This window comes from Emys orbicularis, chromosome 6 (assembly GCF_028017835.1).
Source record: "Emys orbicularis isolate rEmyOrb1 chromosome 6, rEmyOrb1.hap1, whole genome shotgun sequence".
In the NCBI taxonomy this organism is placed as follows: Eukaryota; Metazoa; Chordata; order Testudines; family Emydidae; genus Emys; species Emys orbicularis.
The window spans coordinates 39,526,891-39,542,345 of record NC_088688.1 but is presented as its reverse complement, the minus strand read 5'-3'; the positions used below and the strand labels follow the sequence as shown (position 1 = coordinate 39,542,345).

General features: G+C 41.7%; 1 protein-coding gene across 1 annotated transcript in view; it reads right to left on the bottom strand.

Moving 5' to 3' along the window:
* Positions 1 to 513: 513 nt before the first annotated feature.
* IPO11 (importin 11) overlaps positions 514 to 15,455 on the bottom strand; it is a 250,011-nt gene continuing 235,069 nt past the window's right edge. Inside the window, exon 31 of the mRNA XM_065406414.1 lies at positions 514 to 678. Coding sequence (XP_065262486.1) covers positions 514 to 678 — 165 coding nt within the window. The remainder of the gene's footprint in view (positions 679 to 15,455) is intronic.

Below are 15,455 nucleotides of genomic sequence, written 5' to 3'. Positions count from 1 at the left end.
TAGTCTCCTGCTGCAATAACTGTTTAAATGGCTGTGCAGAATTGTTTTTTTTTTTTTATTATGGTGTCATAAACAATTAAAAATGTAAGGCAGCCAAATTGAGCTGTTATTGTTACACAAAAAATATCTCCCACATTAGCCCTCACTTTTCCTCAAAGTGTTAAACACACATGATTATAAGAGAATCAAAACATTTCTTTTTCTATTAACAGTAAATTAAGCAGTTGTTTTCACTGTACACGTTACCTCATGCAGCCCCCCATTCCTCATATATATAAAATTACACTCTCTTGTGAAACAGGTTTGTAAACTCTAGTTAGGAGCCAATTTACATTTATTCTGTCAATCCTACAGAAAGAAAAATAAATCAGTTTCACGGTCTCTGCTTCTTTATTTTTTACACAAGTTACTTTTAGCTTTTAAGCAGGTTTTTGCATATAAGATGGAAGGCTAGGTGTTTTTTCATATTTTTGAACTGGAAAGTTAGACATAGAAAATCTTGTTTCTGGCTCTTTAGAAGCCTTGCAAGAATTCTTGTAGTTGTGTGACTATTTCTGTATCCACTGTTTCCATAAGTGCCTGAAAGGCTTGTTCTCCCAGTAATTCTTGCTGTGCCTTTAGCTTCTCATAGACGAATTGCTGCAGCGACACAGTGTGTACAGGGTCCTTCAGTGCAAGCTGTGGAAAACCGATAAGAGCAAAAATATAGCAATGCAGGCAAGAGGCAGTCCCAACACCCCAGTGACTCATACATCAATTTTATAATCTGAGCTGAAGTAATAGAAAGCTTTTGCTTTCTTTTGTACTTGTGCTGAGAAATGGTCTCATTGAGTCAAATTCTTCCAAGGAGAACTCAGTTACCTCCACAATGAAAATTAAACTGTAGTTTCAAACTAATTAAATAACAGTTCTCAAATCATGGACTCAAACTGCTAAAATACTTTGCACTTCTATAACTTCTTCCATCAGAAGATCTCACAATACTTTATTAACTACCATTAAGTACACTCCTCATCATCCACGTGAGGTATGGTAGATATTACTGTGATGGCCACATTAGAGATGCCAATCACCCAGATTTTACAGATGGGGAATCAGAGACATACATAGGTTATGTAACTTGATCTAAGTTCACACAGCAAATGAGTGATACAGCTGAGAATAAAACCCATTCTGTAGACTTCCACATCTAATCTCTAACCACTAGATAATAATCTGCATCCACCCTTGACTTGTGAGGTTTACAGTGAATCAAACTAATTTGTATATAAAGCTGCCTATAGTTATTCCCTTCCCTTAACCTCAAGAATTGTGAGTAGGAAGGTTATATTACCTCTGAATTTATTACTATAATGACCACTACTAGAATACTGTGTCCAGCTCCAGCACACACAATTCAAGAAGGATGTTGATAAACTGAAGAGGGTTCAAAGAAGAGCCACAGAATGCGTGAAGGATTGGAAAGCATGCCTTATAGTGAGAAAGTGAAGGAGCTTAATCTATTTAGTTAACAGGGACTGGATCACAATCTATCAGTACCTACATGGAGAACAAATATTTGATAATGGGCTGTTTTATCTAGCAGACAAAGATATAACAAGATCCAATGGCTGGAAGTTGAAGCTAAACAAATTCAGACTGGAAAAAAGTGTAGATTTTTAACAGTGAGGGTAATTAACTATTGAGACAATTCATTGTGGTGGATTCTCCATCACTGGCAATTTTTAAATCAAGATTGGATGTTTTTCTAAAAGAAATGCTCTTAGTTCAAACAGGAATTTATTCAGGCAAATTCTATGGCCTGTATTGTGCAGGAGGTCAGATTAGGTTATCACAGTGGACCCTTCTGGCCTCAGAATCTAAAGTCCATCTATCTGTCTGTGTATTCTTAAGAGTATGAGCTCTTCAGAGCAGGTACCATACTTCTAGAATGTTTGAAAGCACCTAATGAATGTTACTATACATAAATAATAAATAAAAATAAGGATTATCTTTATTTGTAATTAATCCTCTTTTTAAAAAAAAAGCAAATAATCTAGGTCTTAGTATCTGCTATGTATACAGTCAACATAGAATCTGTGTTTTTTTCTCAGTACTAGCTTAAATAATTAATTAAATAATGCATAGTACTTACATCGCACTTTATATCTTCAAACTGGTGTGCGTGTATTAATGACTAAATCTTTACATCACACTTATGAAATGGGTAAGTATTGACCCCATTTTACAGAATAGGACATTTAGACAGAGAGATTATGTAATCTGGAGTGATTTAACACACAGAGTCACTTTCAAAGTCAGGATTAGACTTCAAGAGTAGATCAGATACAGAGTAGATACAAAATGGAACAGCTTCAACAGAAGAGATGTAGAGAAATTCAACCCAGACTAGCCAATGGACTGGGAGTTAGGGCACTCACATGGAATGGGTGAGACCTGGGTTCAAATTCCTGTTCTAGAGCATGAATTCAAAACTTGGTCTCCCCAATCCCAGTTGAGTGCCCTAGCCACTGGGCTAAAATTATAAAGTCACCACCCTCCCCAAGCCTGACTTTTTTTTTCTGGCTGAATCTGCATTATTCAGCAAATAAACTATTTGTTCAAAAAAATTGCCCAGTTTTACTTAAGAGTTCTTTGCTTCCCATCTAATGGTTATTCCACAAGAACATGCCTCTTTTCTTGTAAGTAACAGAATGGTGCATAAAAGATGTGTTTCAATAGGCTCCTTGTAGGTCATCCATGAAAATACTAATGAGATCCATCCCCATTAATCTTAGAATTCAGATGAAGTCATGCATGTTAGATTTGTGCAACTCTGCTCTTCAGAGGTTCTTGTTACTGCCACTTCATTTGCAACTTTGTCTCTTATAATTTTTTATCTTACACAACTACTGTATGATTGGAGTTTCTTGTACTTTTAGTCTTAATACTTTATAAACCCTTATGCAAACGACAAATAAAAAAATTAAAATGGGTTATTTTTGCAGGCAAAGGGTGTTTACCATTGGTCAGCCTGAATAAGTCTAAAGTTTTAGAAGATAATTAACTTGATGAATTAGACCAAGACTGCAAAGTCCAGGCAGTCTGTCACCCCTCTCCTATCTCTTCCTCTTATGGGAATTAACACAAAACATCACACTTTGGGGGTGTGCTTATATCAAACAGGAAAGCAACATATTGTGCGTACCTATCTAATGACCCTACTTGTGCTGACAATTTAATTTGAATGCAGTATCTTCAGAAATAAAAGCATAAGCCCCCTACTGCTTGAGCCTCCTACCTTATCTGGTGGCTGTAGGAGATAACCTCATATGTGGAGCAGCTGACACTCTCTTAGCGTGGATTACACTTACTACATAATTTTCAAATATTCATGACTGGCTATTACCAAAACAAATTTCCTCAAAGAAGGAAAAACACATTCTACATTGAGGACTACTTTCTACACCATATGTACTAAACCCTCTGAGCTACACAAAAGCACTGGAATGTGAAAAAACAACCAGCCAAAATTCCTCCCTGTATTGGGATAGCTCAAAAAAGGAACACCTGGCTTTTTTTAAATCAAGTGGGAGAAATTCCAGGCCCAAAGTATTTTTATAATATTGTAGTCGAAGAAAAATAGAGGTTTGAATCTAAGATCAAACTTAATGTTAACTATAATATTACTGACAAAGAGTCTTGTGGCATCTTATAGACTAACAGAAGTATTGGAGCTTAAGCTTTCGTGGGTGAATACCCACTTCGTCAGATGAATGTAGTGGAAATTTCCAGAGGCAGGTATAAATATGCAGGCAAGAATATACCTGCCTCTGGAAATTTCCACTACATTAATCTGACAAAGTGGGGATTCACTCACAAAAGCTTATGCTCCAATACGTCTGTTAGTCTATAAGATGCCACAGGACTCTTTGTCGCTTTTTACAGATCCAGACTAACATGGCTACCCCTCTGATATAATATTACTGTGATACTGCAATACTTGTTGCCTATTTCTCTTATTTCATGTATGATAAAGGTAAAATTGAAAAAAAACTAGAACAGAAAAAGATAGACATGAAAAATCCTTTGACGTATCACAAAAGAGCTGCTAAAACTACATTTTATATTTGTTATGAACACCCGCCATTGAGATGAAATGGTAGACTACTTTTCATTTTCATTCATAAGTGACTGCAAGGAAAGTTTTTTATTCTATTGTACTCTCTGGCATTTAATTCTTTGCAGTCTTTCACCACTCCCATATTTGTCACCTTTTTGTTGTAAATCTCTTCTAAATCAATTGTCATCTCTATATTTCCAACACTGGTTTTTTAGCCTTTGAATCACTACCATTTCTATCTTCTAATCTTTTTTACCTCTTTAACACACCTTCTGACCCTTTTCGTACCTCCTCCCAACTCATCAACTATTTTTATACTTTCAATCCCAACGTCTTCTTTTTAGTGATCCCTGTATAGCAAATGTTTCCGCACCTATGTACGTTAGTTTCCATATTGTAAAAGACTTTGCAAATTGAAACACACTAGCTATTTCTAAGGTGTAGTAATTTCACGTGTCTAGCAGATTGTGTAATTTATATGCTAAGATAACACCATCAAGTCTTATTCATTAATATACATTAATAATGTTTAGACATATACAGTAGAAACTCAAGAGTTATGCACACCTCGGGAATGGAGGTTGTTCATAACTCTGAACAAAACGTTATGGTTGTCCTTTCAAAAATTTACAACTGCACATTGACTTAATACAGCTTTTAAACTTTACTATGCAGAAGAAAAATGCTGCTTTTAAATCATCTTAATTTAAATGAAACAAGCACAGAAACAGTTTCCTTGCCTTGTCAATTTTTTTTTCAAACTTTCCCTTTATTTTTTAATGGTTTACATTTAACACAGTACTGTACTGTATTTGCTTTTTGGGGCGGGGGGTGTCTCTGCAACTGACTGATTGCATACTTCCAGTTCCAAATGAGGTGTGTGGTTGACTGTTCAGCTCGTAACTCTGGTGTTCGTAACTCTGAGGTTCTACTGTACACAAAAAAGCAAATTCTATATTACACCCATTACCATAGTCAATACTTGCCAAGGTAACTTTTGTTCTCTGAGTGTATTGCTTTTGAAGATCTATACTGGCAGAATGCATGCATTGCCACACAGTCACAGAACCCATTTCAAAGCAATTAGCCCTTTTGGATGGGAGTGCATGCCCCTATGTTCCAACATTCTGGAGTCAAGAGTATAAAACGCCCTTAACCCCAGTTGTCCCTCAATTCCTCTCTGATATGTGTGCTAGATTGGAGGATGGAGTTTTCTGTGAGTGTCAACCATATGGAAAATTTGAGGAGTTTTTGTTATTTAGATCTTTCAGGCCTTAGAAAAGGTGAGACGGCACTGAATTTCTCAAATGTCATGTTTTTAATTAATTTTAACTCATACTAATTAAAAAAATTGCTTGTAAATACTCATAAAAATCATTCTGAACTCAAATAGCAAGTGCGAAAAGCTTGGGGCAGATACATTGTATTCTTCGTATATAACAAGGAGTTCAAATCCCTGCTTTAGGTACAAAGCTCAACTGAACCTTAAATACGGAGGTGCTGGATGCACGTGTATAATAATAATAAGTATATTCTATGGAGTGACATTAGACGTTTTCAGAATCCACTGAATAATATATCTAATATTATTGATTTATACAATATTTAATGTTACCAAAGTGATTAATCAGGAAAAAAATCAAAGTGAGGAATCTCACAAACCTAAAAGTACCAGACAATCCCAAGTGACAACCTTGACTCTTAATCTACCCACTCTGCCTAGAACAGTGGTCCCCAAACTGTGGGGTGCTCCCCCGGGGGAGGAGGGGCATAGAGGAACGTTGGGGGGGGGCATGCGGTGGGGCCCAGGCCAGCTCCCATGAGTGTAGGGAGGGAGCGCCACGCTTCCAGCCCCTCTCTGCCCCCAGACCAGCTCCACCCACACCATCATTCAGGCACCAGTCCTGCTCTGCCTCCAGGCCCAGGCCAGCCCCCGTAGGGGGCAGTGAGGGAGCGCCATGCTTCCACTCCCACTCCGCCCCCAGACCAGCTCCACCCACAGTCCCACTCCACCCCCAGTCCTGCTCCGCCCCCAGCTCCACTCCACCCTGTGCTCCACCCCCAGCTCAGCTCTGCCCTCATTCCTTCTCTGCTCCCAGATGTGCTTTAACAGTGTTATGGTATTCTCCAATATACGTTAGGATTTTTTGTACCTGATATCCAGAATCAATCTGAAAATTGAATTTTTAAAGCTCTTTTCAAGAATTTCTAGACAAAAACCCATCAGCAATCATAACTAATATACAACAATTATAATGATTGCCAAAAAAAAATCACATGGGCTCCAATGCAGATCCCCACTGTAATCAATGAGATTCCACAAATTGAAACACACTAGCTATTTCTACTGTGTACATCTTGGTGGATCCTTTTTCAGGGTCTAGCCCCTTGACATTAATAGTGGGGGAGGGAGGTTAATAACTACTTCTGAGGTATTACCATTATTAATTAGAACCTGGCTTAAGGGAGAAATCTGAAATCTACTTCACACCATTCCCTTATATCTGAAGAAAATGTCCTTCCTTATGGAACTAAAGTCTTGACCCTGCTAGGTTCTGAGGGAGGGGTTTGACCAATCCACCTGACCCTCCCTGCCCGGTGCTCTCCGCCCTCTATGCCTAGCTGGGCCTCCGGGACAGACCTGCCTCTCCTGGTACCTAGTGTCGTGGCTGGGGGGGGGGGGGGGGCGGGGGGGGGGGGAGGGAAGAGGAAGGGCACACAGTGGGGAAGGGATGCCCTGGCCCATGTCTTTGTAGAGCTCATCTCTTCTTCTCCTCCTCTGCCCCCCCCCCCCATGTGGCTGGAAGCAGCTTGTCTCTTCCTGCCCGCACAGTGTCGAAAGGCAGGTAACACCCCCAGGCTGCTGCTGGCCACCGACATAACCCAGCCGCTTCCGGCTACAGTGTGTGCAGGAAGGGGTTAAACCCTAAGGATGCATTGTGCACCAGGGCCCAAGGAACCTGACTGCAGGGGCTTCAGCGAACCTGTCCAGAGATACAAACTTAGATACAAACTGAAGGCTGCAAATCAGCAAAGCACTTACGTGCATGCTTTAATTTTAAACAGTGAGGTGGCTCAGCTGGGGAGGGTGCCTAGGGGACGGAGCAGCCCCGCACTCCCTGGGGGCAGGAGCGGAAACAGGGTGGAAATCGCTTCCTCCCCCACTCCAGAGCTTAGCTGAGGGGTGGAGAGGTTTCCCCGTGCCAGCGCTGTGTGGGGCTTTGGCACATGCACGGCTCGGCTCCTCCTGGCCAGTGCCTCGGGCCAGAGGGTCTTGGGCTTTCCCGGGGTGCTGGCCCAGCCAGAGGCAGTGGGGGAAGGAAGGAGCCTGCCGGCCAGGCTGGTGGTGACCTGAGCGCTCTTACCAGGGGCTGGTTCTCCAGACTGCACTGGGAGTGGGACGTGCCCTGCCCGGGGGGATATGGAAGGGCAGTGGGACTGGGGAAGGTGAAGGGGTAAAGCAGGGAGAGACCAGTGAGAGGGAGAGCACATAAAGGGCCAATGGGTGGGCAGTAGAGGTGACACGTAACCAGTGGCTGCCTGGTGCCTGCCTGTACTCACCAGCTACCGTAGCTCGCAGTGCGCAGCCAGCGACAGCCGGAAATGGGGTGGGGCCCTGCTGGCTAGGAGCTGGCATGCAACTGAGTCTACACTGATGGACCAGCAGGAGGAGCAGACAGGCCCCCCACGCTGCTGCTTCGCCCCGCCACCAGTCTTGCACACCCACCCCCATCATTGGACTGGACCCCATCCCACTCACCACTGGTGGGCAGGGGGCTGGCAAGCAGGGATCCGGCCAGCAGCAGGACCCGCCAGTACTGATGGGGGAGGAGGGGGGAAGGAGAGACAGAAAATATGGGACAATTTGTCTGTTTTTAAGAAAAAAAGTCAGGACACCTGCAGGAGGGCTTAAATATGGGACTATCCATTTAAAAATGGGATGTCTGGTCAGCCTAGGTATCTACCTGGCATAGCTGGGCCTGTCTGAAGTATGGAAGCATGGCATGTTGTGTCTGCAGGTGAAGTTTCTTATCACCCTCTCACTCTGCATGGACATTTAGAATTAGCATCTGCATAACCTGGAGAAAATGATCCCAGAACTTGAATGTAGGAGACTGGGCATATCCTTGTGTCTGAAATTCCTCCAGCAGTGGTAGCATATGTTACAGCATCATCAAGCTCTTTAATGACTTGTTGTAAGGATTCAGTGTCTTCAGACTCAAACACCTTTTGAGTCAGCCAACACTTCCCAGACAAATGCTGGAACTACATGAGCACTTCCTCCCTGCTCACACCATTTAACAAATGAATAAAGTTTCAGAGCACTCAGGGCCTCAAATACTAGATTCAAGCTATGTAGAGAAGGCGAATCACTTACCAGCAAACATTTGATCTCGAGTACGAGCTGCATACACCTCAGATTCAATAAGAAGGACTAGCAATGTGATTTGTCTGGGTGAAAAGCACCCTGACAAATCACACTGGTACCAAGTTCATTTGGGGGAGCCCATTTCATTTGCTGAGCAAAAGCATAGAGCTGCAACAGCTGCTGCTATTTCCTTACATTTCAGCATTCTGGCATAGACTGTGGCCATGTCAGCTGGTTGGACATCCACAAAAAGTGCATATGCAACTGCTGTGTAGGTGCTATTCTTTGTTGCAAGCTTGTGCTTTAAATCAAACCAAAATGGAATCACTTGAGTGTGAACAATATCATCATCATTTGGTATTGGTAGGACATCATGAGGTAGTAGTGTTAAAAGTTACCAAGAGCGAGCTCAGATGGTGTTTATTTGTAGGTGACAGGAGTTTATTTTCTCAAGTACTTTTTCATGGTGAGTTGGTTCTGGACATGTTCTAGGTTTCTCAAATGCTGCACACTGTATAAAAGACTTTGGTTGCCCAGGAAGAGTAGGTGACTTCCTTCCCAGCTTCCATGATATTTCTTGTGATGCTGGACTATTTGCAGACTGTTCTTGAATTACCATTCTAGACAATGAATGGAAGGTGTTTATTATAATACCAGTCTCTGTAGTGATGTCTATATTATCACCTTCTTTATGGATGAGATTTCCACCAGCACAAGTGCTATAATTCAATTTGGAATTAACAAATCTCCCTTGAGTCTTTCAAGCACTAGTGATTAACCACCTCAGCTCATCATCATTGATAAAAAAAAATCCATGAAGGTGTAGTATATCTCTATTAAATTGCAAGATCCAAACTCATGGTGTAGCTGTGAGGCAAGGCTTACGTGCAGTGGTGTCATGATTTTGGAACAGTTAAATACTATGTACTCCACAATTTTAATGTCTTCTGAACGATTATACTCATTGCTAGCCAAATTATATGCCTCTTTATCTATCAACCAAAGGACAAACTCCTGCTCCAAGTGGGCACAAAAGTAGCTGACCTCTGTAAACTACAATCACCTGGCTTTGGATAATACCGAGTCTTTCCTTCTGGCTATTTCAGAGCGAAGGATTGAAGTGGAATTATATAAAACCACTTGTTCATTTGAAAGCTTCTCATCAGGCTCACTCGCCAGAAGAACATTCACAAAATGTGGGTGAATTTAAGTTCCTGTTTCAGATTACTAGCAGCTTGGATAGCATCAGTTAATGTTATTGCACTGCATAGAACAAGGGTAGACTTGCTTTGTCCATGCTGTGCATGGAATGAAATTGCAGAACATAAAGTCTTCCTAATTTTGCCTGTAATTTGCTACTGGAATAGCTTGCATTTTCTACATCTGAGGGAAGTAGGGCTTTATATCTTTGTAGCAGCTTGGACAGGAGACTAGCCTTGTTGTACATAAGACCATTGTCTAGTTCTTCCATCAGCTGATAAAATGCAATGTCATCAGGTGAATGTATTGTTGCAGTGTAACTAGATGGTTTTGCTTTACGATTTGTTTTACTGAAGTAGGAAGAAAGGCACGTTGAGTGATAAACTGCATTCTTAGCAATCAAGTCTTCCTCAGATATTCTGCACTTATGTCATCATATCTTCTTTGAAATGCTCCCTCCCTTTGATTGGTTATTCTGAACTGAATATCCTTATAAAATCAGGACCCTTTTTTGAAGCTGAATTAAATTGTTAGCAACCCCGGTATTACGTTTGCTTACCTCCATGTCAGCTTCAGGCACATTAATTGTGCTCACCTGGATGTCTGATATACCAGTGAAGCTTAATTTAAAGATTCAACTTTCTCTGGGATGTAAGGCAGCTAAGTAGGCCAATCTGTAGGAGACCCACCAATAACTCAGCTGCTAGGACTCTTTGGATGAGAAATTTAATATTACAAGAATGCTAAGATTAGTTTAACCAATCTCTCTGACAGAATAACTGATAATTTCTCATTATTGCCTAGAGAGCTTAGATACTATTAATAAGTTACCAGTTACCGTACATGGTAAAGTGTGAATGCGTTGTTCCTTACAGGTCTCTGTTCAGATGACAGTTATATGAAAGGCACTTAATATTATTTTTGTAAAGCATTTTAATATTTTGTATAGCAAACTGACAGATTTGAACAATTTGCATATTTTTAAACTGCACCGTCTTCTAAAATATTGTGATTTTGTATCAAGAATTTTTTTTTAAAGTTTGTATTGAAATTGACCTTTAGTTAGGGATCTTTGTTTAAATTTTGTGTTGTGATTTTGTTGAATTTATTGCATTATATGAATGAAAACTTTTCTACATGATCCTAAGATGATAAGCTTGGTAATGTATATACACCTGACAAGATTCTTTATCTTCCTCTGTACATGAATCAGGAAAACTCCGTATGGGAAAAATAAAATTGACAAGTAACTGGTTTCCATTTCTAGTTCTTCCACAGACCTCCTGTGTAACTCTGGGCACTTAATTTCTGTGCCTCATTTTCCACATGGGGATAAACGTGGGGAATACTACTACTTAATTCTATCTAACATGTGTTGTGTTTGGAGATCTTCATGAGGTAGGCCTTACAGAAATACATATTTATTATTATTATTATAATTGGTCTACTACATTGAATTAGCATATGCTTAATAAGGACAGCAACTTTAGTGAGACATTTTCCTGAAAATTGAACTAGTCTAATTATAGTGTATGGCTTGATTGTTGCTTAATTGGGACAGCATTAGCAAAAATTCTGCTCAATGAGGATTCAGTCAGTGTCAAGGGGTTAAGTAATATTTACATTTGAAGTGTTTAGCCTTCTAATTCAGAAATGGCCAACGAAGGATTAAAAGAAGAAATGTATTGAATATCAGTTCAGTATCAGCCTTTTTAATTCAGTTCAGTGTTCTCCTTCATTATAAAGCTTTTCAGTCTGTTTATGAAAAAAAGGTTATCAGAACAGCTGCTTAATCACGATGACAGACTCAGCAAAGGTGTCCCAATAAAGCAGATACCATTGTAGTTGGCATATGAAACACTGCTGCATAGCTTTCTAACAGGCTGGTAAATAGTACTTTGAATGTTGAAACAAGTTCTCTTTGTCTAGGTATTTATCACACTACCATCAATGTAGTATCTAAGTACCCCAAAGCAGTTACTAATTTATTATGATGCCACCACTGTGAGGTCAGAACTGACTCAGAAGTGTGCACTGGGATCAAGTCACTGATTCTGGTATAGCTCTCATTTCCCAGTTATTTATATTATGATAGCATCCAGAGGTCATGATCAGGATTGGGTGCTGCACAAATAAAATATAGAAGTATAGAATACAGAAGTCCCTGTCCCAATGAGCAGAGACAGAGGTTCTGGGCTGAGCCTCTTAGAGACCTAGCACAGAACTTGCAGCACACAGGGAGAGAGGTTAATGTGGCTTTAAGCTTGAAAAGAGATTAAATTCATGGGTTTTTTTTAGCTTAAGCAATGAGGGTTCAATGCCAGTAGAACCTTGGAGATGTAAAAGAGAAATAATCCACAGTTTTGTTGATTAACACCAAATTGTTCTCATGCTATCAACAATACTGTTGCACTGTATGGGAAACAATATTTTACTGTGTGCATTGTATTGTAAACAACCTAATAAAGAAAAAACAAATAAAGCTATTTATAATTAGTACTGTACCAATATTTTTTTCTTATTGATTTCTGTATACTTATTATAAATCTATATTTATGTGTGATGCACTATATTATGTACAAAAAAATCCCAATAAAAATCATTTTTCAGCAAGATGGCCGTAACAAGGAAGCTAGAAAATAAAAAAAAATTCTGTTGAAAAAATCTTTCATGGGTTATTTATTGTGAGAAAGGCTTTTTATTTTACAAACTTTCAGCCAACATGCCTATGCAAACTGGATTCTGTTTTCCTTTAAGTATATTTAGCTATCTACAGTCTCATCAGAAAAATGGCATTGCATGACTTCCACAGGGACAAACTTATCTCACGGGAAAGGATCAGACAGATACTTTAATTCAAGAGCAGACAGGGATGAGTAATATGCAGCCTAATCCTCAGAGTTAGATTTACAATATAATAAGAGAGAGAAATCAATAGTCTCTTTATAATCACTGTGGTTAACTTTTTTTCAATTATAAGCAGTGAAAAAGAAGTACCGTTTCTCATAGTTTATATATATAGTTATTTTCTCACCAGATTATAAGAAATATTAGGCAAGAGAATAAAAAAAAGTCCCAAATACATACCTATATGAAAGTACAGTCTAACTTCAACCAAAAAATAATTTACTTCAATATAAAGTTAAGCATGCTCAATCTCTATCTAGTATGCGGTGCACGCTGTTACGTCACTTTAAAAATGTTTCAGTTATGTTGTGATATTCATTATTAGAAGAAATCCATCTCTAAAATTATACAGCAGTGAATTAACATTTTATTCCAGGATAAAACCTCAGTGGTGTTTAAATTAAATAATCCTTAATTGACCAGAAAGTATTATTTAACCTTCACTTTACAGAGACTTTTTCCATTGTGTTCCCAACATCTCATGGGTCATGGGACTACTGTTTGATTAGAGACCATTTACTGCCAGATGGACTAAGTGCATCTGAGAGTCTGGCTCTAGATTTACAATTAATGGAGCATGATGTACTTGAGAAAAACTTAACTGCTGTACTGAAACACTCTTAAATATAGCGATAACAACACTCTAGTAACTAACTTGCTATCCTCTTCCTAAAACTACATTTACAAATAAAGTAATCTCTCCATAATGCATGAAAAAAGAATGCAGTAGATTTCTGACAGGTTGCACTGTCAATCATGCAAAAGTAAAAAACGGTTATCTACCTTTCGTAACTGTTGTTCTTCAAGATGTGTTGCTCATGTCCATTCCATTCTAGGTGTGCATGTGCCCACGTGTGCAGTCGTTGGAGATTTTTGCCTTAGCGGTATCCATAGGGCCAGCTCTGGCACCACCTTGAGTGCCACATTCATGTGTCGGTATATCAAGCGCCGCCAGCCCTACGCCCTCTAAGTTCCTTCTTGGTGATAACCCCGACAGAGGGGCAGGAGGGCAGGTAACGGAATGGACATGAGCAACATATCTTGAAGAACAGTTACGAAAAGGTAGGTAACCATTTTTTCTTCTTCGAGTGCTTGCTCATGTCGATTCCATTCTAGGTGACTCACAAGCTTGTCTCTCTCTCACCTTCTTCGTGCTGACCCGTTCACGAGGCTGCCAAGGCCTTGGTGGCAGGGGCGGCCAGAACTGCTTCCATGCAGACTAGTGGGGTATGCAAGCCCTGCGAGCGAAGGGTGGCCTGAGTGTACTTTAACCCATGCAGCCTTGCATCAGTCTGGTTCAAAAAGAAACCGTTCCCATTGAATGGGAGGTCCTGGATAGAGGTCTGCAGCTCTTGGGACAGGCTGGTGGTCTGAAGCCAGGAGCTGCGCCTCATGACCACTGCCGACGTGACCACCCTGGCCACCGAGTCCACTGCGTCCCATGTCATCTGGAGAGAGCACCTAGCTGCCGTAGTGCCCTCCTCCACCAGAGTGCCAAATTCCTGGGCTAGATCCTGAGGGAGGAACTCCTTGAACTTATAGAGGGAGTCCCATAAGTTAAAATTGTACCTGCCAAGAAGGCCTGATGGTTCGCCAGCCTGGCTGTTGAATACATTTTTCTCCCAAAAAGGTCCAGTCTTTTGACCTCTCTATTTTTGGGAGTTGAACTAGATTGCCCATGCGTATCCTTTTTGCTGGCCGCAGAGACAACCACCGAGTCTGGAGGTGGGCGGGTATAAAGGTACTCGAACCCTTTGGCAGGGACAAAGTACTTCTTTTCGGCCCTTTTGGAGGTGGGCAGGATGGATTACGGGCTTTGCCAGAGGGCTTTGGCAATTTTCAGGACCTGTCATGCACTGGTAGTGCAACATGTGCCGGGGTAGAGTCTGAGAGGACATTGAATAAGGTGTCCGCCTGCTCAGCCATCTCCTCCACCAATAGGCCCAAATTCTCGGCCACCTGTCAAAGCAGGGCCTGGTGTTCCTTAAAATTGTCCAGCAGACTGGCCCTCAAGGGTCCTGCGACCGCCTCGTCCGGGGACAAGGACAACAACTGTACCGCTGGGATAGGCTCCAGGGCATCATCCCATGTTGGAGATGGGGGGGTTTTGGGGTGGGCACTGTCTCCTCTACCCCGACCTCTGAGCAAGTTCTCATGGACCGAGCCCGGTGCTGGTGGTGCTGCCAGCTGTTGCTCTGAGGCGGCAGCAGATGAATGGTGTGAAGGGGGCAATGCATTACCAGCATGCCCCACGCACTCCTTTAAGGCCACTGGCCATGCTGCCAAGGCAGCCGTAGATGTTGAAACAGCCTCAGGTGCCCATTCACACTGGTGGGGTCTTGACGAGGGGCTGACCTGCCCTTCCGTGCTGGAGGAATCCCCTTCCAGTGACCATGGTGGGGCCGTCGACGCCTGTGTCTACCTGCTGACCGTCGCTGCCGGAAATTGGTGTTTGGAGTGAGAGAATCGGTGCTGGTATCAAGGAGACCGGGGCCAGGGGGACTGGAATTGCAACGGGGAGCGCTCCCACAGGGCAGGCGACTGACAGCTGGGCTGAGGACGACCAGCGGGAGGACGAACGGTGGCGGTGAAATGGAGATTGACGCCTTCCCCAAGGCTATCCGAGTTGAGATGGTGGGGATCGCAACTGTGGTGCCGGTGACTGAGGGCGAGCCCCAGAGGATCTGAGCTACATTGCTGGAGATCTGCAGCGCGGAAATGGAGAGCGCTGCCTTGTCTCGGGCTTCTTTATTTTCTTTCTGGGCACTGGCGACAGTGGTACGTTGTGCACTGAGGCTGAGATACTAGGCGAGTCTTGTCAGGACGGCTCGGAAGTCGGACGAAGGGCCGCCTCCATGAGGAGACCCCGCAAACCAT